The following is a 23,736-nucleotide window of genomic DNA, read 5'->3' as shown; positions in this document are numbered from 1 at the left end:
CATAAGAGTGGTGTTATCTGTATATCTGATGTTATTGATATTTCTCCTTGCAGTCTTGATTCCAGCTTGTGCTTCATCCAGCCCAGCATTTCTCATGATGTACTCTGCATATAAGTTAAATAAGCAGGGTGACAGTATACAGCCTTGACGTACTCCTTTCCCAATTTGGAACCAGTCCATTGTTCCATGTCCGGTTCTAACTTGCTTCTTGACCTGCATACAGGTTTCTCAGGAGGCAGGTAAGGTGGTCTTATATTCCAGTCTCTTTAAGAATTTTCCACAGTTTGTTGTGATCCACACAGTAAAAGGCTTTCATGTAGTAAATGAAGCAGAAGTAGATGTTTTTCTGGAATTCTCTTGCTTTTTCTGTGATCCAATCTCTGGTTCCTCTGCCTTTTCCAAATTCAGCTTGAATATCTGGAAGTTCTCGGTTCACATACTATTGAAGCCTAGCTTGGAGAATTTTGAGCATTTCTTTGCTAGTGTGTGAGATGAGTGCAATTGTGTGGTAGTTGCATTGCCTTTCTTTGGGATTGGAATGAAAACTGACATTTACCAGTCCTGTGGCCACTGCTGAATTTTCCAAAATTGCTGGCATATTGAGTGCAGCACTTTCACAGCATCATCTTTTAGAATTTGAAATAGCTCAACTAGAATTCCATCACCTCCACTAGCTTTGTAGTGATGCTTCCTAAGGCCCATTGACTTCACCTGTCTGGCTCTAGGTGAGTGATCACACCATCATGGTTATCTGGGTCATTAAGATCTTTTTGTATAGTTCTTCCATGTATTCTTGCCACCTTTTCTGCTTGCCATCTTCTGCTTCTGTTAGATCCATACCATTTCTGTCCTTCATTGTGCCCATCTTTGCATGAAAAGTTCCCTTGGTATCTCTAATTTTCTTGAAGAGATCTCTAGTCTTTCCCATTCTATTGTTTTCCTCTATTTCTTTGCATTGATCACTGATGAAAGTTTTCTTATCTCTCCTTGCTATTCTTTGGAACTCTGCATTCAGATCGGTATATCTTCCTTTTCTTCTTTGCCTTTCACTTCTCTTCTTTTCTCAGCTATTTGACTTCTCCTCAGACAACCATTTTGCCTTTTTGCATTTGTTTTTCTAGGGGATGGTCTTGATCACTGCCTCCTATATAGTGTCATGAACCTCTGTCCATAGTTCTTCAGGCACTCTGTCTATGAGATCTAATCCCTTGAATCTATTTGCCACTTCCACTGTATAATCGTAAGGAATTTGATCTAGGTCATCCCTGAATGGTCTAGTGGTTTTCCCTACTGTCTTCAGTTTAAGTCCGAATTTTGCAATAAGGAGTTCATGATCTGAGCCCCAGTCAGCTCCCAGTCTTGTTTTTGCTCACGGTATAGAGCTTCTCCATCTTCGGCTACTACCCAAAGTGACACATGTGTGTCACTACCCAAGAGCTATGTCTGCACACATCCAGCCTCTGAAGCCTTAGGAGACTCCTATATTTCATATTCTAGGTGGACATGCTGTGCATCTCAAGTTTAGTGGTTGTGTTAGTCAAGGTTATCCAGAGAAACAAAACCAATAGGGTACACATACATGCACACGGAGAATAAGAGAGGGAGAGATAATGAGGTGGGGGGGGGATTGATTTATTTTAAGGCATTGGCGTGTCTGAAATCCGTGAGGTGGTACTGGGAGGTTGCAGATTCAAGTAGGAGTAAGGCATCTGAAATCTGTACGGCTGGGCCGCAAACTGGAAACTCAGGCAGGGTTTCTTGTTACAGTCTTAAGGCAGAATTCTTGCTTCCAGAAATCTGTCTTTTTTCTTAAGTTCTTTAACTGATTGAGGTCCACTACCACCCACTCCAATATTCTTGCCTGGAGAATCCTGTGGACAGTGGAGCCTGGCAGACTACAGTCCATGAGGTTGCAAAGAGTTGGACATGACCGAAGTGACTTAGCATGAACGCACAACTTATGGAGGGCATTTTGCTGTATTTAATGTCTACTGATTTAAATGTCAATCACATCTAAATAATAGCTCCATAGCAACACTTGGATGGGTGTTTGACTCAAAACTTAGCCAAGTCAACATGCGCAATTAAGCCTCACAGGGGACATCGACCTTCAGAGTTCTAGTCAATGATTAGTATAATCCTGAGCCTGTCCATAGGGGTATATAACCACATTTATTTTCTGTGTAGATAATCGAAAACTAAATATCTCAGAATGTGGGGTCCTGAGCTTCTGTCTAATCCTAAAATATGATCTGTTTCATTCTAGAATATAAAATGCTCTATGATTTGCATAGATTCCTCCCAAGTGAGGTCTGGTATCACTCTCCAACTCTTCTCCCCTTGAGGTTAGGGTTGATACTCCTCTCTTGGCATCTCTTTGGCCAGGAGGCTACATCTTATCCTAGGTTCTCTAGGTTGCACACTGCTCTATTAGTGGTACAGATCCTGTGCAATCCTAGACCAGAGCCAGGAATGCAAACTGTTTAACCTTTCTAGAATTGAAACACAGCCTAGAGTACAAGGAATTGCATTTGATTATCTTACTTTTCCTTGGCTGAAGCCCTCTTTGCAGATGTTTCAAGTATTTTGCCTTCTTGTCCAGCTGCAGTGTTTTGATATTTCTTTAGAAGTAGTAGCTAGGTCCATCCACCATCCCTCCAGCCTCATCTCTTTGGTGCTTACATCGTTCCAGCGCGATCTCAGGAGGATCAGAAGATATGCTTAGTTGTGATCCTGGAAGCTTAAAATGTAGTTAGGGGACATGAAGCTGATATTTAGAATGAAGCTTACTGTAGCTTTACTATAAGAGAAAGAGAAAATGCTTATTCAATTAATTGTTTCATATTAACACCCAAAAGAGATTTGCTGATTAACTGGAATTTTTAGACTACAGGCATGAGTGGTTGATCTCATAGGTTAGCTTATTAGAAATAATCCATTTATTGAGTCATCCCTAACTTAATTTGAGAAGGAAAGCTGAAGTTTTTTGAAGGTATAGTGAAAAGATTAGGACTCTTCCTTATATAAAGAAAAAAAGATTATAAGGGAATATGTACTGAAGTCTATAAAATCATAATGTAGATTATACCAAACCAAAACAACATAACAATTTTATTACTAAGTTTACAACTGTACACATTCTAAAACATAGTAGTATCTCATTCTAGTCAGAAATAGAATCTAGTAAATTCCATATTTCTGTTTTGTCCTGTCTTAATTGATTAAAAACACTGTTTAGAAAATTATGATTGAGAACAGATCTATCCTAAGTTTTCTTTTTTAAACAAAGTGCAAGTATATGTTTTACATATTTGCTTTTACTTAGGAAAAAAAAACTTACTTAGAAAAGTACAACTTGGGTGTAGTACTATGTGGTGTAAACAACTGAACTATTTTACTTTTTACTTTCCTATGAATGAGCCAGTATATATTTATTACTGGAGTTCCAGCTGTAAAATTCAGGTAAGAAGTTTAAATATACCCTAGAGTATTATTTAAAAATAAATGTGTTTCTTTCAGATAGAATACCAACCTTGGTCTATGACTTTTAGGGGAGAAATTAAAATATTAAACTTTTATTACCTAGTAAACTGAAAATAAAGTAAAGGTTAAATAAATACAAAGCAGAAAAATAAATATATATATACAAAATCACAACGTCTAAAAGGACAAACAGTATATTGTTCTCTCCTGCGGGAGCTTTATCAGCAGTGGTAAGTAATTCCATCTTTAGGTCAGTGCTAGTACTCAAAAATGTAAACAAGTATGTACTTTGTCTATATAAAGAAATATGCCATACGGTTTATGCTTCTTTATAGATATCAAACAACTAAATGAATTGTTTCAATGCACCAGTAGGGGCCAGCAAAGAGCTCTTAGAGTTTTTCAGAATAGAGTTGGCAATGAGATATGTTTATTTGATGTGTTAAATCCTTTTTAGACTTCTTTACTTACCACAACACTCTCTTAAGTGAATGAATTGCATAGACAGTGGAATAAAATATCTTGTGTGCTCAAACTATATTGGGGTATAGTTTTTCTGTCTAATCTGCATATATTTTTAATGGAATGTTTGCTTAGGCTATTTCTTGGCAGAATTTTAATAGTCAAAATATAAATGGAATCATTTAAAGACTGTACTGCTTGGCTGGAAAGGCCTTAAAATTACAGGGGAAAATGCTTGGTGACAGCTTCTCACAAACGTTTTTTTCTCAGACGTATGCTCAATTTTTGCAATAGTATTACTAGGCAAATTTTGTATTTCGATCCTTCAGCTTTCACTTTTTATAAGTACGTAGTGTTTTGGAAACTAAGATATTTATGTTTGGTTTAATGCTAAACTTTTAATTCACCCCCAAAGTTTTGGTATTTCCAAATATATACAAACATTTGAACTTTCTCCTTTTAAAAATATTAACAGTCTATATTCCTTTCTACATTTACTAAGTTGACTGGATTCCTAGTATGGCCACTATTTGGAAATGCAATCCTTGATTTGATACTCAATTACATGGAGTTTCATTCCTACCAACTTCCTGTAATCCTATCCCTATGGGTAAAAATATTAGTGGTCAAACTCTGCTGGAGAAAGTATAGGCACCGTGATTCACAGAGTTAAATGTTCATTTAGTAGAGCTGGAGTGAAAAAAATACTGTTTCAACTTGAAATGCTAGAAGATTGTTGTTCTTGTGTTACTCATTCATGCAAATTGGAGAAGGTATAATTGAAACAAGGTTGGCAGTGTTTGAGGCAGTGTGCTGCAGCTGAGCTCAGCTTAAAGGTCGCTGGAAATCAAGTGCTTTGTAAGTGAAGGCATTTTGACTACAAGCGATTCAAGACATTTTGGAAACGTCAGTCTCAGTAATGGGCCGTCTTTTTCTTTCTATGCTATCTGGTCTTTAAGGTTTTACTTAGGATAAAAACTACTACTTCTGAGCTCTTTCAGGCACCACAAATGATTTTTTCTTTTGCTGCAGTGCAGCTGCTTCTAGCCTGTCTACCGACAGAGATCTTTGTTATGACTCTCAGCCCTTAACATGTTTGGAAATGAGAACAAATGGCACAAAGCTTACGATTGCACTTTGCAGCCAGAAGAAGCAATACTTATCCTTTGTCAGAAACCTCCGGAGATGATTTGGATAGCAGCATTCACATGTGCTTCACGAGACCAACACGGATTTCAACGGCGAACGTGGTTCAAATGAAGCTGACTCCAAAACAGACTGCACTAGCTCCGTTAATAAAGGAAAACCTTAAGTCTCGGGAAAGATCATCTTTTCCTTCACCTGAAAATGTTCATAAAAAGAGCAGCTGTCTGCAGATATCATTACAACCAACAAGGTACAGTGGATGTCTTCAGTCTGGCAATGTCTTAGCTGATGGTGATGATGCTTCGTTTACTTGTGTCTTAAAGGATGGCAGTGCTGTGGTTGATAATGAACTGAATGCCATGGATGATGGTAACCTCTTAAGCAGTCCTGCCATTTGCAGTGGTAGTCTTAGTAACTTTGCAGCCAGTGAAAATGGGTCTTACAGCAGCAATGGTAGTGATTATGGGTCCTGCACAAGTATCACCAGTGGAGGTTCATACACCAACAGTAACATCAGTGACAGCAGTGGTTATACTTTTCCACCAACTGATGATACCTTTTTTGGTGGAAATTTATCTCCTGACAGCGCCTCCAATAGAAGTGTGCCAAACAGGAATACTACTCCATGTGAAATTTTTTCAAGAAGTACAAGTACAGTTCCCTTTGTCCAGGATGACTTGGATCATGGACTAGAGATTATGAAATTGCCAGTGAGCAGGAACTCGAAAATTCCACTAAAACGTTGTTCATCCTTAGTCATTTTTCCTAGGAGTCCTTCAAATACCCCACCAACTTCTCCAACAAGTACAGGTACTCTTTCAAGCAAAGGATCCTATCAGACCTCACACCAGTTTATTATTTCTCCTAGTGAAATTGCCCACAATGAAGATGGCACTAGTGCTAAGGGATTTCTTTCAACAGCTGTCAATGGACTTCGGTTATCCAAGACAGTCTGTACTCCCGGAGAAGTAAGAGACATACGGCCTCTTCACAGGAAGGGCTCGTTACAAAAGAAAATCATTATTGCAAATAATAGTCCAAATCAGACTGTCTGTGAAAAGCCATCTGAAGGATATTCTTGTGTTTCACTGCATTTTACCCAACAGAAAGCAACTGCATTAGATTGTGAAGCAGCAAATGGTGATTGTAAACCAGAGATGTCAGAAACTGAGCTTAATTCTGATCCAGAGTTTATTAAGCTTATGCATAGGACATCTGCATGTTTACCATCCTCCCAAAATGTAGATTATCAAATAAATATCAATGGACAGTTGGAAAGACCAAATTTACAGATAAACAAAAACCATGCTCTTTTACAGAGAAGTATTTCATTGGGGGGAACTTATCCAAATGTTTCCTGTTTATCTAGCATTAAGCACAATTGTTCTAAGGGGGGACCATCTCAATTACTCATAAAGTTTGCATCTGGAAATGAAGGTAAAGTTGATAATTTAACCAGAGACAGCAACAGAGATTTCACAAAAGAACTACCTAATTCTTTAAAGCATTCTTGTAAGGTAAGTTTCCTTTGATTTTGGAAAATGTTAATTTATACTAGAATAGCTCTGTGAAATATTTGGTAAAATTTATTATAACTTGGCTGCTTTATATATTTTTTTGGTCCTTAGCTAGCAAGTACTTTGTAGTCATGAACTTGATATTTGTGAATCTAAAAAATGCCTAATAGTTTTTCACTCTATTTATTATTTTATCAGCATACAAAATATGCATTAAAAAAAAAACCTTTCCAAAGTGATTTAAGCCATAAAACATTCTGTAGCATAAGAACAGGCTTTAACTAATAATTTGTTTTATAATATTTTGCCTTAGTATATTTTCCCCTTGAGTGGCATGGTGTTTTAAAGTCTAACTCCGTATTTCATTCTTATTTTCAAAAATGCTCATTTAGTATTTATTTTAAAGCATTATAAATGCTTTAAGCATTAAGCATTTTGAAAAAAAGCCCTTTTAAGCCCTCTTTAAGCTTTATGAAAAAAGTAAAATATCGAAAGCCACTTAAAGTATTAAACAGTGAAAAGTCTACTTAAATGTGAAACTTTTCTTATAAGTGAACATAGGGAAAATATTTCTTTGAAATACATATATTTATTTGATCATTGATAAAAACTATTATACTGAATGTTTAAAGCAGAGGAAAAATAAATGGTATTTGCATTTGTATATACCCTTAACCACAGGAATTTTGTTCCACCCTGTTTTTCTTTAGCTACCAGTTAAGAATGCCTTCTAAAATGTAACTCATTCCTTCAATAATATTGAACTCTAAATTTTATATTTTTATGGTTTCAATTGCTAGGCATTTCCTAGTTATCTTATTAATTTGTTATTTGGGTAATTTTGCTTTATTATAGTAGTAATTTAACTCCAGTGAATCTTAACCAAAACAATTTTTTGTGTAATTTGGCCATTCCAAAGTATTTTAAGTGTTTTGAACTTGAATAGATTTTTTAAATTTCTGTGTTTGGAAGATCTTGCCAGATTTTAGGAAATTTTTAAAAAAGTATTTCTGACTAAACCAATTCTAGATGACAGTACATAATAGTTTGAGGCAAAGAAACTTATCTGCTTATCTGTGTTTATATAACACTTACTATCAAAATTAAAGTGTTTTTTAAAATTTCTGGGCAAATAAAATATTAAATATTTGCTAGTTTGTTTTCTCTCTTTTGAAATCTGATGAATATAATAATTCTTATTACCAATGCCCAGATGTTAATATAAGCAACTACTTTACTGAGGATGAATAAAAATCACATTTCATATTCCAATGTATGTTTTAGAATTATTAATTCCGTTTGCAAAACTTTTAAAACACTAACTGTTAAGAGATTATAATCCATTCAATTATTTTGTCTCCTAAAAAAAGCAATTAAGTGATACTGTGAAAAAACGTATTAGTAGTTTGCTAATTGAATTACATGTACTTTGCAAATGTATTTTACGTTTAATGAAATAATTAACCTGAAACAAATAATTGACCTAGAAATATTTATAAAAATATTCTTTAAAGAATTGATTTTGTGGTAATATTATAGTTTGTTGTTGTTGATACTTTTGAAAAAATTGTCTTTTTAATGTTTTTAAATTAAATTTGACTGCCTTTTGTGTGGCTAAAAGATATACTTTCACTGGTTTTTCTTTAAAATTGGGTAAGCTAACTTAAACATATTTTGTGACAGCTGAATGCCTAGCTTTCTGCAGAATCTATTTTTTGCTAGATTATTCAGTTATAAAATAGTTGAAGTGTGTCGTTTGCTGGAAAGCTCTAAGTTGTTTTTCCTCTTAATGTTTATTAAACAACTTTTTATATAAGAATTGTAAACAACATAGGACCATTAAACAACACGTGCTAGATCTAAATTGATCTAATTGATTAATGGTAAATTAAGGGCTTGTTTTAAGAGGAAAATAGTAATGTTGTTTTTTCTAAACATAGCAGTGACAACAATAATGGGGTTTTAGAAATAATCCTGTGTTTATCAATAATTATATATTAATCTAATTATAGTGGTATATTGTAACTCACTTATAAATAAACAGCTCCCAAAATATTTCCCATGACTCCAGTTAGTCTGGGTTAGTATTCTGATATGCTGAGTCTGGATTCACATTTAACAAGTTGATATTAGAGTAGCATTTAGTAATGTCAGCTATCTGTACCCAGCAGCCGTGAAATTAAATCACTGCTTTGGTCAGGGACCCTGGTTTTTAAAACATGAAGAGGTCTACAGATTCTTTTCTTCTGTGTTTAGCGTCCAGTCTCTAGCAGAATAGTATCCAGTTTCTAACTCTATAATCAACAGCTCATTAATGGCTAATTATTTAAATCTAGTGAGAACTTTTATATGTATCTGCAACTTGGGTCTGTGTGTTGTTTACAATTTAGAATGAAGAAGAGACTTTGTAATCTGCATGATCATGTTTATCTCACTTATTTGCCTTCAAAGGATGTACCAATAACTGGCATATATTTATGGTATATACTTTTTGAGAGACAATATTACTTTTGTAAAGGCTTTATAATCTAGAAGTAGGCATTTGACATTTTAACATTGTGTGTCTTATCAGCTTGATCAAGAGAGAGATTAAGTAGGTGAGATGGTTTTTATTCAGTTACAAAAATTACCATTAGGTTTCTAAAATCTGTATAATTGTTAGTTTACTCTGTTATTGTTTCACTTTTCCCTATCTATGTTTTTAAAATTTCCTGTGTTGTTAGGATGCTCAGAAATGTCATTGCCCTGTTATTTTAAATACTTTAGCATTTGCCCCAGCTTGTTAATGTCTTCCATTCTTCATGTATATGCATATTTTTTTCAGAAAGTTTGGCTTTACATTTTTCTTTTTATTGTAAAGGTTTTTGTTTATTTTCTGTTATTTAATCTCAGATAGGTAAATTGCTTAAGCCTGGTATGGTAGAACTTTAAAAAACTGTCTCAATTATTTCAAAGCCTTTAAAACTAATCTCAAGATTGTACGTTTCAATAATATATTTAGTTGTTCTTCCCAAAATAACTGTTTTAAATATACACTGTTTTCAGTGTTCCATTATTTTCTGTCCTCATTTTATTAACTTTAGCAGAATATTTAGAGACATTTGGTTAAATTTATTTTGAACACTTAATCTTTCCTATAAAAATCAATATAGTTTATAAATATTGACTCTAAAACTGTGATGCAACAATGTTAATGACCAGTTTTAGAAACTTGGAGAGAAGTATGTGCTTGTACATGTGCATTTCTTAGAACTGAAGAACTAAAATACTAATTTCAGGGTGGTTCAGGGAGCTAAATTGTTTTCTTCAGAAATATTTTATATTTCTCTGGAGATGTTTCTTTAATTCATTCATCTAGCACATGTGTGAGTGCCTCCTGTTTGCCAGGCACGGACTCAAGCTCTGGGAATAAAAGATAATAAAGCACAGTGTCTTCCTGGGGGAAATCCCATTCTCCTTAGAGACATATTGGTAGACAAGAAAATTCTCAGACTAAAATGTGATGTGCTCAATAGAGCTGCATATGAGAAAGTGAGAAAGATGCAACAATATTTGTCTGAAGGAGAGGACCCGGTTGGTAGTCAAGGCTTCACAGGGGAGGTGACATTTGAGTTGAATCTTAATGGGTGAGCTGGAGTTCCCCAGGCAGAGAATCAAGGAGGATATTTAGGGCAGGGATTCTCAATCTCAGCACTTTTTTGTTGCGGAGGGCTGTCCTTTGTCTTGTAGGATGTAAGCAGCATCCCTGGTGTCCATTTACTCAGTGCCAGTGGCATCATCTGCCTCAGTTGTCACAATCAAAAAATGTCTCCGGACATGGCCAAATGCCCCCCAGGGGCAAACCTGACTGCTCTTGGGACACATTGCTGTAGGCAGAAGCAGCCACACGTACAAGGCTGGAGATGTGAAAGAACCACGCTGTAAGTAGTTCAGTGTGACTGGAGTACACAGAGTCAGGGGTTGTGGTAGATGATAACACTGGAAGTGGTGGGAGTTCCATTGCGTGGAACACCTCATGCTGAAGGAAAGCAGCGTGTCTCCTGCCGACAGACAGTAGTTAGGCGACGGAAAAGTTGTTATTGAGAGTGTAGTGTGCCTACTTCTGTGTTTTTAGATGATAATTTTTTTTTATGACACCATGGATTATAAGTGAATTAAACTTTTCTTAACTTGGCCAACTAGGTGAATGGTGACATCATGAACTAAGATAGGGAATTCAGGAGAAGGGGCCAGATTGGGAGGGCAAAGAAGAAACCATGAATCATTAAGTTTTTGTCCTGAGAAGTTACCCTGGTAGTACTGCTGTCAAGTAGGGTAGTTGGAGATACGGGCTCTGGCTCAGGAGAGGAGTGAGAGCTGGAAATGTAGCTTGGGAGTTAAGCATCTAGTCAGATTTCCGTAAGGATGGACTGGAAAAAGCATGAAAGTGAGATGGGAGGAGTGATAAATCAGAGTTCTGGGGACTACTAACTTGGGAGAAGCAATGGAGGAGGAGATAAAAAGGAGACCAAGAGTCACCAGAGGGGCAGAGAGGCCAAAAGAGCTTAGAGGCCTGAGGGCCAAGAGAGTGGAAAATTCAAGGCGGGCAGCATACAATGCCATGGAATTTATGTATCCATTGAATGTAGGAGGTCTTCATAACTTCAGTAGGAGTAGGCTCAGGAGAACAGTGTGAAAGCCTGGATGAAAAAAGAATGAAACAGGTAAGGAAGCAAAACAGGTATAGCTTGTTTGCTCAGTGTCACAAAAATAGTCATGAGTTAGTGTAGGCAAGTTTTATATTTAATGGCTACAATATAGAGGACAAGCATGGTGTTAGGCAGATATAATTGCATAAGACAAATTGTTACAAGAATATTGCAGCCTGTTCTCTAGGAGAAAAAAAGTTCTGTTAGCTCCCTATTATTTCACCTTAGAACAATAGAATAAGTGAGCACAGGCAGAGAAAACTGAAGTGGAGAGTCAGCAATATGAAATGAAGGGAAAAAATTAGGAGTGAAAATGTGAGATGGCCTATGAGTAGGCATAACTCTAGGTGAGCAGGATTATTCAAATTTTCTCCTGCCCCTCCCTACCACCAAAAATAAGACAAAACAAAAATAGAGCTAGGTAGAAAACAAGTCAGGGTTTAAGGCTGCTTCCTAGACACTGCTTGGAGAAGAGGCCCTCTGTCTTGCTGTCACCTGCTTCTTCCAGGATATGGAGCCCACAGCAGCTACCTGTTGTGAGGCCTGGCCCTTCTAGATCCTCTCTCCCCTTACAGGGAACAGGATAGATGAGAAGAAGCTAGGATCAGAGCCTTTGTGGGCAGAAGGGTCTTGGCAGAGTCCCTGGGTGTGGCCTGCCAATGTGTTGAGATCAGGAAGATGGTTAGCAGAACAAATGAGTTCTGAGAAGGGGATCCAATGATCTTGTCAGCATATCCACAAAATACCTGAAATCTTGCTCAAGTGTGTGGTTGGGTATTCTTTGTTGGCCAAATGTGAGACTGGAAGGCTATGCTCAGGTAAAGACCCAATACTGAGAGATATAAGAAAGCCTTTCAAAACAAGAGGTAAACGCATCTGTGCTTGTTCAGTGAGATATTGGGAGGAAGCTCTCAACATAGCAGCAGTTGTTGGAAAGTAATTTTACTTTCACTGAAACTTAAAAAACCTGTATAATATAATTAGAGCAGAACTGAGAACTTCTGAGAGAAGAAGAAAATTCTGAGAACTTGGAAGGGCAAGAAACTAGCATGTTTATGTACCTTGTAACCCAATTCATGGATGGGTCATAATAAAGAACACCTTGACCAAGAGATCCCATGATGTTTCTAGTGAGGTTCTGGAATATCTGGGGGTGGGGGGAGGATCATAATTTCTCTTGATTTAGATGTATTACATCTAAGATAAAACTGTAACATTGTAAAAAATTTTGTGATTTACTATAATAGAAAAAATATTACCAATCAAAAAGAAGTTTGTATCAAAGATATTGGTATTACAAGGGACAGTGGCTTTAAATGCAGTTGTTCATTAAATACAGAAACATTCTTAACTGAATTTTTATCTTTTGTCCTTCTTACCAGAGCTGAAGATAGCATTTTATGATATAGCTAAAATAATATCTAGGACTGCTTCCTTTTTTCTCTCTTTTCTCTCAAATGTTTGTTGGTAAGCTGCCTTCTGAGCTACTGATCTGATCTGAAGCTGCCTTCTAATGCTTTAAGGATTACAATTAGAGAATAGTTCATTAAGTCATCATTTGGACTACCAATTTTCCAATTTTCATGTGTGTGTACCTCTCCTAGAAATCTTGTTAAAAGGCAGATTATGGTATAGTAGGTCTGGGTGGGGCCTGAGAGTTCTGTATTTCTAACATGCTTCCCAGGTCATACCAATGCTGCTAAAATTCCTTAATCACACTTTGAGAAGCAAGACTTAAGACCATTAAAAAAAAAATAAGGACAATAATACAGTTCATAGTTGAAATATCCAGCGAGTCTGTCTTCCACTTTTGCATAAAGAAGAACTGTATGTATACCATGGTCAGGGCTAAGCTAATTTGCAGGGGATTTTAAATCCACTTGGACATTTACACTAGTTATTGGTTGAGACCACGTAATACAGAAGGGATTGTTTGGACCAAAAGCCATTCAAGAGCTCAGTTTAGGGTACTACTGAGAATGTTTGAATCTTACATTGGCTTATGTAATGAAATGAAACGCCATCTATAATCAGTGCTTACTATGAGCTATCCTTTTGATAGATCTATAAGGAGAAAGTGAAAAAAATCCTTTATGTGTAATTTTGTGATGCTACTTAAAAGTATATATTCCTTCTTAAGCATAAATTGATATATGAAAATGTTAGGAACTGATCTTCCATTGGAGCAAGTGAAGAAATCTTACTGGTAGCTGAGTTTATATGGTCTTCATGGCCTGAATTCAGGAAGCCTGTGCGTGTGTGTGTTTAGTCACTAAGTCATGTCTGACTGTTTGCGACTCCATGGACTGTAGCCTGCCAGGCTCCTCTGTCCATGGGATTTCACAAGCAAGAATACTGGAGTGGGTTGCCATTTCCTTCTCCATCAGGGAGTATAAAAGACATTAAACATTTCAAGTAAGCAATGAGAAAAAGGGAGCATAGCAAGAAAAAAGTTGAAGGTGGGGAGATAGGCAGGCAAGGAGGCAGGCAAATATAAATTTTCTAGAATTGATTGAATCTAGAGAAGGGGTTAGCAAATGAATAATCTTTTCTGGGCTCTCATTTACTAGAATATTATTCCCTAAATCAGAGACTGCTAGATACTTAGTACCTAGAACAGTGCATAGCTCAAAATAGACACTATTAAGTATTCATTAAATTAATCTCTGAAGCCAAGGGACCCTTTGTAATGGGGTAGAGATGACTGTAGAATCTGGTAGGTGACTAGAATCTGAGGGTGACCAGACAACCTCGCACAAACAGATAACCAAACTGGGATATCTGAGGGATGACTATAATGATGAGTGGGAGCTTCTTGATGCTTCATCCTCTGTTTGAAAGAGTGGCACTCTTAAATGAATACCTTGTCCCTGGGGTGGATGCCAATGGAATATTATGATCGTGACTCAAGGATTCATTTCCACAGTGGAGTCTGATTCATAGCCTACATATTCCACTAACTGGTGCTGTAGAACTGTGTGTCTGGGTAGAGGCTCAGATCAAATTTTCTAAAAAAGAAGATGGAATGGATCAGAAGTTTTAAGAATATTTAAACACAGGCCATTTGACTAGCTTTAAGTTCATCATTGTTTAATAAAATGACTTCATTTCAGACTTGATGTAACAGCCGATTTCTCACCATTTTTCTTGGGGTTTTAAGTAACTGTTTTAGCTAAGAATGACCTTTACCTTTTGTACCAAACCTGAAAGACTGAACCCTCTTAAGGAGTTTCAGAGCTTAATGGAAACTCAAGTCATCTTCTAAGCAGATGAGCTTAACAAGTATTTATCAGAAATAGAATATGTGCCTACTGTGAGTGGCAAATATTATTCCTGGCTTTGAAGAGTTTGTACTTTAGACGAGAAGACAGCATTATCTGTTTAAATAAAGAACCAGAAAACAACATAATAATATAATAATGTTCATATGCCTACTTCAGGCAGGTGAACACCTAAACTCTGAGTTATGTGATTGTCTATATAATTTTTAATTAATTCAAATTTTTATCAAGATGACACAGGTGCTTGTTTTAAAAATCAGGTGTTTTCTCATTGAAGATTTCCTTTCTGCCTTTTTCTCTGTGTTCCCTCTCACCAGAATTCCTATTAGCCCAAGTTTGTACATCTTGGATTGATCTTATAATTTACTTTTCTCTTCTGTTTTCTGTTTCTTTGCCTTCTTATTCTGCTTTCTGGAAGATTTCCCCCAAGTGGTCCCTTCTGTTTAATTTTAAAATTTTGGTTGCTTTAGTTCCTAAAGTTCTATCTTGTTTTCTGATGATTCCTTGTTTTTATTCTTGCTTTAGAAGTGCAGTCTCTTATTTCTCTGAGAATATTTTACTTAAGGCTTTTTCCTTTGAGTTTTGTTATGGGTCCTATGTTGTGTCTGGTTCCTGTGGGTCACTTTGCCGCTGTCGTTTGTTTCTCTGTGTTACTAGATGAAAAATTTCCTCCAGGTGTCTGGTGAACCTTGGCTGTCTGTTCATATTTGAGAGTGAGTCACTATGAAGTTATCTGGAGGCGCTGTAGTTGGGTGAGGCTTTTCAGATGGTTAGCTTCATTGTCAGGAGTCTTCTAACTGTCAGTATCTGGAGGTCTTGTCTCAGAGGTCAGTTTCTCCAGAGAAGAAATTTGCAATGATTGCCCAGTTATGTTTCATAGCTGTGGTGAGCGATAAACTAGGAATGGAGGTGATTTGTTTCACAAGTTCTGAAACTAAGTTAATTCAAGGTAAATCATGCCTTAAAAGTGATATTTACTTATCAAATTCTTAAGATACTAATTATAATTTAATTAATATACAGTCTGTAAGGTGCCTGATTTGCATAACTTGTCTGAAATACATTGTGTATATATATTCTAGAAGTGAAGATGCTCCCAGAAAGACCAGATTTAAACATCCATTATAATAGAATATGTGGTTTCCTTAACACATCTCCCAACCTCTTATATTTAAATGTAAATGGGGGTGCCTGTCCTCAGAGGAAGAGGATAGAGCTTTTAGAACTGTATTTTGGTGCAGACAGAAGGGAGAGGAGACCAGAATGGCCCCCTGGTGGAGTAGAACATTGGATGCTCACTGGCTCACTGGCATGTCATCACCTCAAATATGATTGTTTTAGCTTGGACAAAATTCTGATATATTCCTTTTTTTTTTTCCCTTAAAAAAATAGACTTTATTAAAAAAAATTTTTATTGGGGTATAGTTGCATCACCAACTCAAATGACGTGAATTTGAGCAAACTCCAGGAGATAGTGGGATGGATGAGCCTGGCATGCTACAGCCCATGGAGTTACTGAGTCAGACATGACTTAGCAACTAAACAACAACAGATAGTTGCTTTATAATGTTGTGTTAGCTTCTGCTGTATGGCAAAATGAATCAGCTATATGAATGCTTATGATATGTTCTTTTTTAAACTTTTGACCCAATATCTGTGAAAGGTTGAATCAGTCAACATATTGTGTTATGTACCACATTTAGAAAAACTCTTTGAGTTAGTGATTATCTCCATATTACAAATAAGAGAAAAAGATCAGAAAAGTTAAAAATTATTTAGTCAGGATCATAAGTCAAATAAATGTCATATTTGGACCAAAACTCAGCTCAGTTATGTATTCTAAAGCCCTTTTCTGCATTTCTAACCAGGAAGACTTCATTCCACACTGCAATAGGGGAAATCTACAAGATAAATAAAACTGCTTGGGGAAGGTTATTCTTGTAAAAATAGCATCAGAAAGGACAAAAAGAGAGTTGTCTAAAGGAAAATTTCCACTTAGGCTGACTACTACCTGATGAATAACTTTTACTCTCTGAAGAACAGGTCGAGTCCTGTTCAAGTCCAGATCAAGTCCTTTTTTTCTTGGCCATTGTTGAGTGAAAGTGAGGTTCAGGGATTAGTTAAGCATATTTCTAGAGAAACAGTTTATCTTTCAAACTTTTCTTTTTCTTTTCTTCTGAGTTGGGACCCAACACTTATAATTACTTTCTTCTTTCTGATTAATTTTATTGATCAAATAATGCATTCTGTGTGTTTCTACCTCCTACGACACTCTTTGAGTTTTATTTCTCTTCAATAACTATTATATCATAAACTACCTAAACCATGGTAAACCATATGTCTTTTTTTCCCCCCAGATATTTTTAAACTTTTTATTGTGGGAAATTTCCAAGACGCACAAAAGTAGAAAGAATAATGCAGTGATCCCCCATGTATGCCCCCAGTGAACTCTCAGTTTCAGTAGTTACTAACGTCTTGTCAATCAGGTGATCCATCCTTCCCCCTCCTTTTTAAACTGATTTTTACTGGAGTATAGTTGGTGTACAATGTTGTGCTAGTTGCTGCCAAGTGAGTCACTTAGACATCCATATATACACACTCTGTACTATACAGTAGGTTCTCACTAGTTATCTGTTTTATTATAGTAGTGTGTATATGTCAGTCTCAGTCTCGTAATTTATCCCTCTCCGCCCACCCCCGATAACCAGGAGATTGTCTTCTACATCTGTGACTCAACTTCTGTGCTGTACATAGGTTCATTTGTACCATTTCTTTAGATTCCACATATAAGCGATATCATACGAATTTGACTTTTTCTGTCTGACTCACTTCACTCACTGTGGCAATCTCTGGGTCCATCCATGTCACTGCCAGTGGCATTATTTTGTTCCTTTTTATGGCTGAGTAATATTCCATCAGCACCATGTCTTCTTTATCCATTTCTCTGTCAATGGACATTTAGGTTGCTTCCATGTCCTCCCCTCCTTTTCTTCTGTTGTTTTTTTTTGTTTTTTGTTTTTTTTTTAGTAAATCCCAAATATCTTATGATTTTACCCATAAATACTTGGAGTGGATCTGTAATGGAGAAGGACCATTTAAATATACAAAATACCACACAGTCATTGTTTTTAACAAAATTAACAATAGTTCTGAACTGTTTTGACTGGATCTCTTTCTAAATCATCTAGGTCATTTTAGTATTGACATAGCTCTCTCCTTTAAGATGTGTCTATCTAATTCTTCATCTGTGTTATGATGTTCATTCACTTTGGGGCTGAGTGAGCCAATTATTAGGCATAGGATTTTCTATCTCTTTAATCAGATAATTTTTGATAATATGTTTGTTACCAACATGATTGAGGCTGTCTTCAGAACCTAAAAGTAAAGTTAGAATTAGGACTTAGAGCTGATCACCTAACTATACCTTACCTCCCCCTTAATTACCACAGAGCTGCCTTGAGAGTTCAAACATCTGGGATACCTACCTTCCTAATTCCCTGGTAGTGTGAAAATGTGCTCAAAACAAATTAGCTGTATTAATTCCTCTTAAAGCTTCTCTGCATCTTAATTTTATGTTTATGGAATGAGAAGGATATGAAACTTGGTGAAGTTGTTTTGAAGATTGGAAATTTTTTATCTGTTTGGCAAATAGTTGGTGATCAGTAAAAAGTGACTATTATTGTTTGCCTTATAATATTGTTGTGAGAGTATATGAAGGTGTATCTTAAACTATAAGGTGATACAGTGCATAACATAATAGTTATTTTTTATATGTACAATCTGAATCATATATAAATCTAAGAATCCAGGTTAACAGTTAAGTAATAGGAAATTAAAAGATGCTTGCTCCTTGGAAGAAAAGCTTTGATCAACCTAGACAGCATATTAAAAAGCAGAGACATTACTTTGCTGACAAAGGTTCGTCTAGTCAAAGCTATAGTTTTTCCAGTAGTCATGTATGGATGTGAGAATTGGACTATAAAGAAAGCTGAGCACTGAAGAATTGATGCTTTTGAACTGTGGTGTTGGAGAAGACTCTTGAGAGTCCCTTGGACTGCAAGGAGATCCAACCAGTCCATCCTAAAGAAGATCAGTCCTGAATATTTGTTGGAAGGACTGATGCTGAAGCTGAAACTCCAATACTTTGGCCATCTGATGTGAAGAATTGACTCATTTGAAAAGACCCTGATGCTGGGAAAGATTGAAGACAGGAGGAGAAGAGGATGACAGGGGATGAGATGGTTGGATGGCATCACCAACTTGATGGACATGAATTTGAGCAAGCTCCAGAAGTTGATGATGGACAGGGAAGCCAGGTGTGCTGCAGTCCATGGTGTTGCAAAGAGTCGGACACGACTGAGTGACTGACCTGACTGAATAGGCAACACATGAAAAGAACACATTAAAAAGTAGTGTGAAAGTACAGACTAGAAATCTGGGGAAGCATTTCTTTCTAAGATTCTAAATCAAATATCAAGACATATTTTTCAAGTGAACACAGTTTTTCTAAAGCCCTATTAAAAATTAAAGCTCAGATCTTTTCACTTAAACTCAGTTTTGACTATGCATATTCTTGGGGACAAAACTATGACAAGACTTGATATTCAAAAGAAAGAAATAACTCAGCAAATTAATAGAAGAAGAGAATTAAAATCTAGAAAGCCCTCCAAGTGGACCACAAACCACTTTTTATGCAGTAACTGGTAGTGCTAAAGAAAGTGGTCCTGTAATTTTTTTCCCCCTCATTGAAAATACTGACTCATAAGAGACAACCTTACTCATCTTATGTCATTGACAGAGTCAGCTTGTAGCCCTAAGGTGATAGATTCCTTCTGTTCAATTTGTAGACTAAACAATTCCAGACCTCTCAAAAGGTGTTTTTTAAATAGACTTTATTTTTTAGAGCTAAAAGTTTTAGATTCATAGCATTAGTGAGATTTCCTATATTCCCTACGCCGACCTATGCAGCCTCCTCCATTATCAGTATTCCCCACCAAAGTGGTACATTCATTACAATCAATCTATTTTGACATAATCACCATCATCCAGAGTCCATAGTTTAATTTAGGGTCCATTCTTGGTGGTCTATATTCTGTAGGTTTGGACAATTTTATAATGTCATGTACCCACAATTATAGTGTCATACAGAGTAATTTCACTGCCCTAAAAATCCTCTGTGTTTTGCATCTTTATCCCTCTATCCCCTGTCCCTGGCAACCCATAATCTTTCTGCTGTCCCTATAGTTTTGCCTTTTCCAGAATGTCACATAATTGAAATCATACAGTATGTAGCTGTTCAGTTGGGCTTCTTTCACTTAGTATTAATAATACTCATTTAAGTTTCCTTCATCCTTTTACATAGTTTGATAACTGCTTGGTTTTTTTTAGTGCTAAATAATATTCTATTGTCTGTATATACCCTGGGCTTTCCTGGTAGTTCAGCTTGTAAAGAATCCCCCTGCAATGCAGGAGACCCCAGTTCAATTCCTGGGTCGGGACGATTCCCTGGAGAAGGGATAGGCTACTCCCTCCAGTATTCCTGGGCTTCCCTGGTGGTTCAGCTGGTATTCCATTGTCTGTATATACCTTAGTTTATTCACCTACTGAGGAACATCTTGGTTGTTGCCAAGTTTGGGCAGTTGTGAATGAACCTGCTATAAATATCTGTGTGCAGGTTTTTGTGCAGACGTAATTTTTCAGCTTCTCTGGAAATATCCCAAGGAGTGTGATTGCTGGATCATATGGCAAGAGTAAGTTTAATTTTTTAAGAAACTACCCAGATGTCTTCTAAAATGGCTCTATTACTTTTTAATCCCACCATCAATGACTAAGAGTTCGTATTATTCCGTATCCTTACCAGCATTTGGTGGTGTCAGTATTCTGGATTTTGGTCATTCTTATATGTATGTAGTGTTTCACTATTCTTTTAATATGCATTTCCCTGATGACATATGATATGGAGTATCTTTTCATATGCTTATATGCCATCTGTATATCTTCTGTAGTGAGGTGTCTGCTAAGGTATTTGGACCATTTCTTAGTCATGTTATTTTCCTGTGGCTGAGTTTTCAGCATTCTTTTTATATTTTGGATAATAATCCTTTACAAATGTGTTCTTTGCAAGCATTTTCTCCCAGTCTGTGGCTTGTCTTTCATTCTTTTGACAGTGTCTTTCAGAGAGTAGAAATTTCTAATTTCTTTGAAGTCCAGTTTATCAGTTACTGTATTTCTTTCATGAATCATGCCTTGGGTATTACATTTAAAAGGTCATCACCAAACCCAAGGCCATCTAAATTTTCTCTTATGTTATCTTATAGGATTTGTATAATTTTACATTTAGGTCTGTGAACCATTTCGAGTTCATTTTTATGAGGGGTGTAAGTTCTGTGTCTAGATTCATGTTTTTTGCATGTGAATGTCCCGTTGTTTCAGCACCATTTGTTGAAGGGACTATCCTTTCTCCATTGCTCTTTGCTCTTTGTCAAAAACCTACATATTTATGTGGGCCTATTTCTGGGGTCTCTATACTATTCCACTAATCTGTTTGTCTTTCACCGTTGGCACACTAGAATATTATAGTTTTACAGTGAAATAATATCAGTCCTCCAACTTTGTTCTTGTCCCTTAATATTTTTTTGGCTGTTCTGGGTTTTTTGTGTCTCTATATAGTAAGCTTTAGAATCAGTTTTCAATAGCCACAAAGTAACTTGCTGATATTTTGATTGGAATTACCTTGAATTTATATGATATCTTGGCAATAATAAGTCTTCATATCCATGAACATAGACTCTCTCTCCATCTATTTAGTTCTTCTTTGAATGCATTCAACAGAGTTTTGTAGTTTTCCTCAAATAGATCTTGTATGTATCTTGTTAAGTCATTTCTTAAGTATTTCATTTTGGGGAGTGCAATTGTAAACAGTACTGTGTTTTGTTTTTTTTTTTATTTCAAATTCTACTTGTGCATTGCTGATACATAGGAAAACAATTGACTTTTCTTTATTAACCTTTTAGCCTGTGACGTTGCTATAATTGCTAATTAGTTCAGAAGTTTTTTGATCATTTTTTTTAGACTTATTTTCTACAAAGATGCTCATGTCTTCTGCAAAGAAAGACAGTTTTGTTTCTTCTTTTCCAATCTGTATATGTTTTATTTCCTTTTGCTGTCTTATTATATAAACTAGGACTTCAGTACAGTGTTGAAAAGGAGTGGTGAAGGGGGACATAATTTACTTGTTCCTGATCTTAGTGGGAAAGTATCTAGTTTCTCACCAGTTAGTGTGATGTGAGGTGTAGGTTTTTTTGTAGATGTTTCTTATCAAGTTGAGAAGGTTTCCCTCTGTTCCTAGTTTATATCATGAATTGGTGTTGGTTTTTGTTAAATGTTTTTCCTGCACCTATTGATATGATCATGTGATTTTTCTTTAACCTGTTGATATGTTGGATCACATTAACTAATTTTTGAGTATTGAAATAACTTTACAAACTTGAGCTAATGCCACTTGGTTGTGGTGTGTAATCTTTTTACACATCATTGGCTTTGATTTGCGAATACTTTTTTGAGAATATGTTCATCAGAGATATTGGTCTGTGTTTTTTTTTTTTGTATATAATGTATTCATCTAGTTTTGATACCAAGGTAATGCTGGTTTCACAGAATGAGAAAGTATTTTCCTTTGATTTTGTCTTCTGAAAGAGTTTGGTGTAATTATCTTCTGAAAGAACTGTATAATTTCTTTTTTAAATGTTTGGTAGAATTCATCAGTGAATTCCTCTGGGCTTGGTGCTTTCTGTTTTGTTAGGTTATTAATTACTGATTTATTTTATAGATAAAGGCCTATTCAGGTTATCTATTAATAGTTGCTTTCAGATCATATCAGATCAGTCGCTCAGTCGTATCTGACTCTTTGCGACCCCATGAATCGCAGTACACTAGGCCTCCTTGTCCATCACCAACTCCTGGAGTTCACTGAGACGTCCATCGAGTCAGTGATGCCATCCAGCCATCTCATCCTCTGTTGTCCCCTTCTCCTCTTGCCCCCAGTCCCTCCCAGCATCAGAGTCTTTTCCAATGAGTTAACTCTTCGCATGAGGTGGCCAAAGTACTGGAGTTTCAGCTTTAGCATCATTACTTCCAAAGAAATCCCAGGGCTGATTTCCTTCAGAATGGACTGGTTGGATCTCCTTGCAGCCCAAGGGACTCTCAAGAGTCTTCTCCAACACCACACTTCAAAAGCATCAATTCTTTGGCGCTCAGCCTTCTTCACAGTCCAACTCTCACATCCATACATTACCACAGGAAAAACCATAGCCTTGACTAGATGAACCTTTGTTGGCAAAGTAATGTCTCTGCTTTTGAATATGCTATCTAGGTTGGTCATAACTTTCCTTCCAAGGAGCAAGCATCTTTTAATTTCATGGCTGCAGTCACCATCTGCAGTGATTTTGGAGCCTCCCCAAAATAAAGTCTGACACTGTTTCCATTGTTTCCCCATCTATTTCCCATGAAGTGATGGGACCAGATGCCATGATCTTTGTTTTCTGAATGTTGAGCTTTAAGCCAACTTTTTCATTCTCCTCTTTCACTTTCATCAAGAGGCTTTTTAGTTCCTCTTCACTTTCTGCCATAAGGGAGGTGTCATCTGCATATCTGAGGTTATTGATATTTCTCCCGGCAATCTTGATTCCAGCTTGTGTTTCTTCCAGTCCAGCGTTTCTCATGATGTACTCTGCATATAAGTTAAATAAACAGGGTGACAATATACAGCCTTGACGAACTCCTTTTCCTATTTGGAACCAGTCTGTTGTTCCATGTCCAGTTCTAACTGTTGCTTCCTGACCTGCATACAAATTTCTCAAGAGGCAGATCAGGTGTTCTGGTATTCCCATCTCTTTCAGAATTTTCCACAGTTGATTGTGATCCACACAGTCAAAGACTTCGGCATAGTCAATAAAGCAGAAATAGATGTTTTTCTGGAACTCTCTTGGTTTTTCCATGATCCAGCGGATGTTGGCAATATCACAGTTTTTTACTAATAGCATTGTTTTCATTTAAATGAGATGGCAACCCACTCCAGTACTCTTTCCTGGAAAATCCCATGAACGGAGGAGCCTGGTAGGCTGCAGTCCATGGGATTGTGAAGAGTCGGACACGACTGAG

At 36.5% G+C, this 23,736-nt stretch overlaps 1 protein-coding gene across 14 annotated transcripts in view; it reads left to right on the top strand.

The window, feature by feature from the left end:
* Positions 1–23,736, top strand: part of NEDD4 (NEDD4 E3 ubiquitin protein ligase) — a 145,343-nt gene that overhangs the window by 49,381 nt on the left and 72,226 nt on the right. For 3 of the 14 annotated variants that reach the window (XR_015134579.1, XM_086321087.1, XM_086321086.1), the window contains exon 1: positions 4,580–6,608. The exons of the other annotated variants lie outside the window; for them this stretch is intronic. Coding sequence is in view for 2 of the 3 variants with exons in the window: in XM_086321087.1 (XP_086177213.1) it covers positions 5,058–6,608 (1,551 nt within the window). In the remaining variant the exon portion in view is untranslated. Of the gene's footprint in view, positions 1–4,579; positions 6,609–23,736 lie in introns of those variants that run through there. 14 annotated transcript variants of the gene reach the window in all.

The sequence above is a fragment of the Bos grunniens genome, chromosome 10, assembly GCF_055505025.1.
Source record: "Bos grunniens cultivar Pamir isolate PY7600 chromosome 10, Bosgru_T2T1.0, whole genome shotgun sequence".
In the NCBI taxonomy this organism is placed as follows: Eukaryota; Metazoa; Chordata; class Mammalia; order Artiodactyla; family Bovidae; genus Bos; species Bos grunniens.
Note: the sequence above shows the minus strand (reverse complement) of the source record. Positions and strands in the feature narration are given on the sequence as shown.